Source organism: Stegastes partitus, unplaced genomic scaffold (genome assembly GCF_000690725.1).
Source record: "Stegastes partitus isolate 25-593 unplaced genomic scaffold, Stegastes_partitus-1.0.2 Scaffold2710, whole genome shotgun sequence".
Classification (NCBI taxonomy): domain Eukaryota; kingdom Metazoa; phylum Chordata; class Actinopteri; family Pomacentridae; genus Stegastes; species Stegastes partitus.
The window spans coordinates 3,722-7,960 of NW_007580441.1; the positions used below are offsets into that span (position 1 = coordinate 3,722).

The following is a 4,239-nucleotide window of genomic DNA, read 5'->3' on the forward strand; positions in this document are numbered from 1 at the left end:
GGTGAGCAGTGACCTGTGAGCAGTGACTTGGTGAGCAGTGACTCAGTGAGCAGTGACCTGATGAGCAGTGACTTGATGAGCAGTGACTTGATGAGCAGTGACCTGTGAGCAGTGACTTGATGAGCAGTGACCTGGTGAGCAGTGACCTGTGAGCAGTGACCTGGTGAGCAGTGACCTGGTGAGCAGTGACTCGGTGAGCAGTGACTTGGTGAGCAGTGACTCGGTGAGCAGTGACTTGATGAGCAGTGACTCGGTGAGCAGTGACTTGATGAGCAGCGACTTGGTGAGATCCTCGAGTCAAAGCGATGCTTCCACTGTTAGACTGAATCTGACCTTAACGCGCAGCATGAGATGCAGGAAGTGACGTTTGCTTCAGACTGTTGATGCCAGACCACGTCTGAAGGCTGTTCTGTTAACAATCCGGACTTTTGGAGGTTCTGGAGATAAACATGATTCGTAGAACAACAAGTGAAGCAGCTGAAAGTCCTCAGAACATGGTTCCGGATCCATCCAGCTCGTGATCACGTTTCATTTTAATCTTTTATTTAAAAACAAGAGCCTTTATTTTGTTCTCGTGCTTTTATTGTACCGAATACTTCCGGGTGACCTTTACCTTGAAAAGCTGGACAGAAGCAGCATTCTGACGTTAGTCTGGACAACCTGAGGCTGCGCAGAGATGGCGGGACGTGACCGAGTTGTTTACCTGCTCAGGCAGCTGGAGCGCGCTGCGTGAGTTTTATAATCAATAATCAATAATCAGACAGAAAGCGGAGAAGAGTCTGCAGCGCAGAACTCCGTTTAAAAATCTGCCAATTTAAAAGTAACCTGGTTTAAACAAAGGGGTGAGCGGAGCAGGGGCTGCAGCAGAACTCCGTTCAGAACTCCGTTCAGAAATCTGTGCTTTTGCAGAAATGTGGCTACAAGTGAGTTTCTCAGCAGATTCTGGATCAGAGGAGAGTTTCTGATCATCCAGATCACCAGAATTCACAAACCGAGTTTCTGCTTTGAAAAACAAGGTTTTGACAAATTCATGTTTTTCTCCGTGTCCTGATTGGTCCCGTTCTTCACGTGTTTGACCACGTGCGTTCAGGTGTAAAGCTGCTTCAGACTCTGAACGCTTGATTATTTATGAAACCTTTTCCATGAGGGTAAGTCCAGAAAGTCCTGACTGAGTCCAGGTATGGACAGTCAGAGCAGAGACACCTGGTCAGAACCTGCCTGTTTGTCTCACCTGACCACATGACAGCACAGGTGTGTCCCACCTGGAGTTCTGGAGATCCACAGACACTGGTCCAGATGTTAGAACTCAGCAGGACTGGTTTGAACACAACGGAGCAGATATAGATGTAATGATTATTAATAACACTGTGATTGATCACAGTTATATGTTACATAGTTATTGATCACACAGTTATTGATCACACAGTTATTGATCACACAGTTATTGGTGACACAGTTATTGATCACACAGTTATTGATCACACAGTTATTGATCACACAGTTATTGGTGACACAGTTATTGATCACACAGTTATTGATCACACAGTCATTGATCACAGTTATTGGTTACAGGTTTGGGGATGAAGGTTTTACGAAGCTGTTCTGGTTCTTGCTAATCTCACATGTTCTCAGCGGCTGCAGGTTTCAGTGACGCTGTGTGTTTGTGTCACAGGTGCAGATGTCCAGCTCACTCCAACACCTTCCACAGAGGTTCGTCTCATCCATACACGTAATCGATTTACAGCTCTGAGCCGATCAATCAGAGCTGATCAATGATTGACCAGCTCACAGGTTATCTGAAAGGAGGTCATCGTCTGTTTTTACAAGCTGCCACAAAACTAAGATTATTCATCACAGGTGCAGCTGAGCTCTCAGTTCAGAGTCTGAAGATCAATAATAGTATCATCAGTAATCCATCAGTAATTGATCGGTAATCTATACACAGTGTTTTCACTGAGTTTCTTGCTGCAGGTGTTGGAGCTGCGACCTGCACTGTCAGGAAAACCGACTACGCCTTCGAGGTAACCGACACAAAAAAGGCTGATTTGACTCAATGACTTAGCAGTCTGAAAATGCTGAGTCACTGAAATACTAATGATGAGTAAGCATTCTGATCAGCTGTGAATTATGTTTCTGTCAGATGGCGAGTTCCAACATCAGATATGGAGAAGGAGTCACCAGAGAGATCGGCATGGTAACCAGAATCCTCCTCCTGCTCCTCCTCATCACTGTGTCAGCTGGTTCATCCTCTGAGGAGCAGGAACATCAGCCGCAGCTCCTTCAGGCTAATCATTAGATTCACTAGTAATCTGCTGATTGTTGTTTTGGGTTGTTCAGTTATTTTTAATATATCATTGTGTATGTATGTAGATAAATGTGCATAATTATTCGACGTCATTTAGTTCAGTTCAGCTCTGATACTGTTAGGACCTGAGCTAGCTAACTGCTAACAAGCCAGCTGACTTACTCTAGCATCTTCCCAGATAGCTGGGTTATTAGCTGCTAATGAGCATGTAAGTAGTTAGCAAGTACCTTAGCAGCTGCTAGCATGTAGCATCCTCGTGGTCCGCCTTGTTTCTGTGCAGAACCGTTTCAGCTGTTGTTGGTGGTGTTCTTCTGGTTGTCGTTCTTGTTGTTGCTGGTGCTACTGTTGTTGTTGTTGATGGCATTGTTGCCCTGGTTGTTGTAGTTGTCATTGTTGTGGCTGTAAACATTATTGTTGTCGTCATCTTCCTGTCCTCGTGGTTCTTCTCCTGCAGGATTTGCAGAATTTGGGCGCTCGGAACGTTTGCGTGATGACGGACCGGACGTTGTCCCGCCTCCCTCCGGTGGCGGCGGTTCTGGAGTCTCTGGCGAAGAACGGCGTCAGGTACCGAGTGTACGACAGCGTGAGGGTGGAGCCTACGGATGCCAGGTGAGTCAGGTGACCTCACTGCTTACAGGTGAGGTCCTCAGAGATTCAGACTGTCTGTGTGTTGCAGCTTCAAAGACGCAATCTCATTCGCTAAGAGCGACTCGTTTGACGTGTTCGTGGCGGTGGGCGGCGGCTCCGTGATCGACACCTGCAAAGCAGCCAATCTGTACGCGAGTCACCCCGACGCCGACTTCCTGGACTTTGTCAACGCTCCAATCGGAAAAGGGAAGCCGGTGACGGGCGCCGTGAGGCCGCTGATTGCAGGTAGGACACACTCAGGGTATTGATGGATCGACTAATCTATTAGTAAATTTGACGTCAGCAGGTTATTGATCGGTTTGTTGATGATGCTTTTCTCTTCAGTTCCTACGACTGCAGGAACCGGCAGCGAGACGACCGGAGTCGCCATCTTCGACTATGAACCGCTGAAGGCCAAAACAGGTGAGTTTCAAAGTAAAAGCTTTGATATTAGACTGTAAAGCAGTTCACATTAAAAGCCCTGTTGGAGACAGTTTCACCTTTGAGTTTCTGAAAGATTTTTAACTGAAACATTCAGTCAGTAAAGACAAATGATTATTGATTATTGTTGATCGAGTGTTCTCTATATTAACATGTAAATGTTTGCATTTTCTTCAGTAAAACGTTTGTACATCGTTTGCTTGTAAAGAAGGATCTCTGTGATGTCTTGTGCAGCAAGGATGTCATCAGTGTCAAACTGAGCAGTGATTGGTTGTCTGTACTCAGGTATCGCCAGCAGAGCCATCAGACCAATGCTGGGGCTCGTGGACCCGCTGCACACACTGAGCATGCCCGAGAGAGTCGCAGCCAACAGCGGCTTCGACGTCCTCTGGTCCGTCTGTTCAGCCATTTTGTTTCATCAGCAACATGACACCATCGGCTTCTGTAATCCCAGAAACAAACCTGTCCGTCAGCCTCTAAACCAATCATTTGTTACTTTCGGTTTTGTTGGTACAAATATCCAAATCTGAGCGAAGCTCTGTATATTTTTTCAAATCACTTTATTCTCATTTAGAAACTTGCAACAAATATGCTTGAAACAGATTCTGACCAACAGTCAGTCATGAAGGGCCTTTGGGCTGAGCTGCAGCCAGTGTTCCCAGAGAGGAGCCGAGGGTGGAAAATATTTAAGCCTGTAAGTGCCGTCGTGACTGGACAATCGGACCCTAAACAATCCTAAACCTGCTATCCGACAGGTTTTTAGGAAAAACCAACAGAACCCATAAAAACAGCCTTAACATAGCGACAGCCTTGGATTGTGACTCCGACATGACATTTAATGTCACCAATCAGGATGACGGCGTATT

The 4,239-nt window shown here is 46.2% G+C and overlaps 1 protein-coding gene across 1 annotated transcript in view; it reads left to right on the plus strand.

Moving 5' to 3' along the window:
- The first annotated feature begins 606 nt into the window (after positions 1–606).
- adhfe1 (alcohol dehydrogenase iron containing 1) overlaps positions 607–4,239 on the plus strand; it is a 16,977-nt gene continuing 13,344 nt past the window's right edge. The window contains exons 1-8 of the mRNA XM_008305937.1: positions 607–729; positions 1,673–1,710; positions 1,972–2,021; positions 2,141–2,194; positions 2,760–2,914; positions 2,982–3,178; positions 3,278–3,355; positions 3,659–3,764. Coding sequence (XP_008304159.1) covers positions 677–729; positions 1,673–1,710; positions 1,972–2,021; positions 2,141–2,194; positions 2,760–2,914; positions 2,982–3,178; positions 3,278–3,355; positions 3,659–3,764 — 731 coding nt within the window. The 5' untranslated portion in view covers positions 607–676. The remainder of the gene's footprint in view (positions 730–1,672; positions 1,711–1,971; positions 2,022–2,140; positions 2,195–2,759; positions 2,915–2,981; positions 3,179–3,277; positions 3,356–3,658; positions 3,765–4,239) is intronic.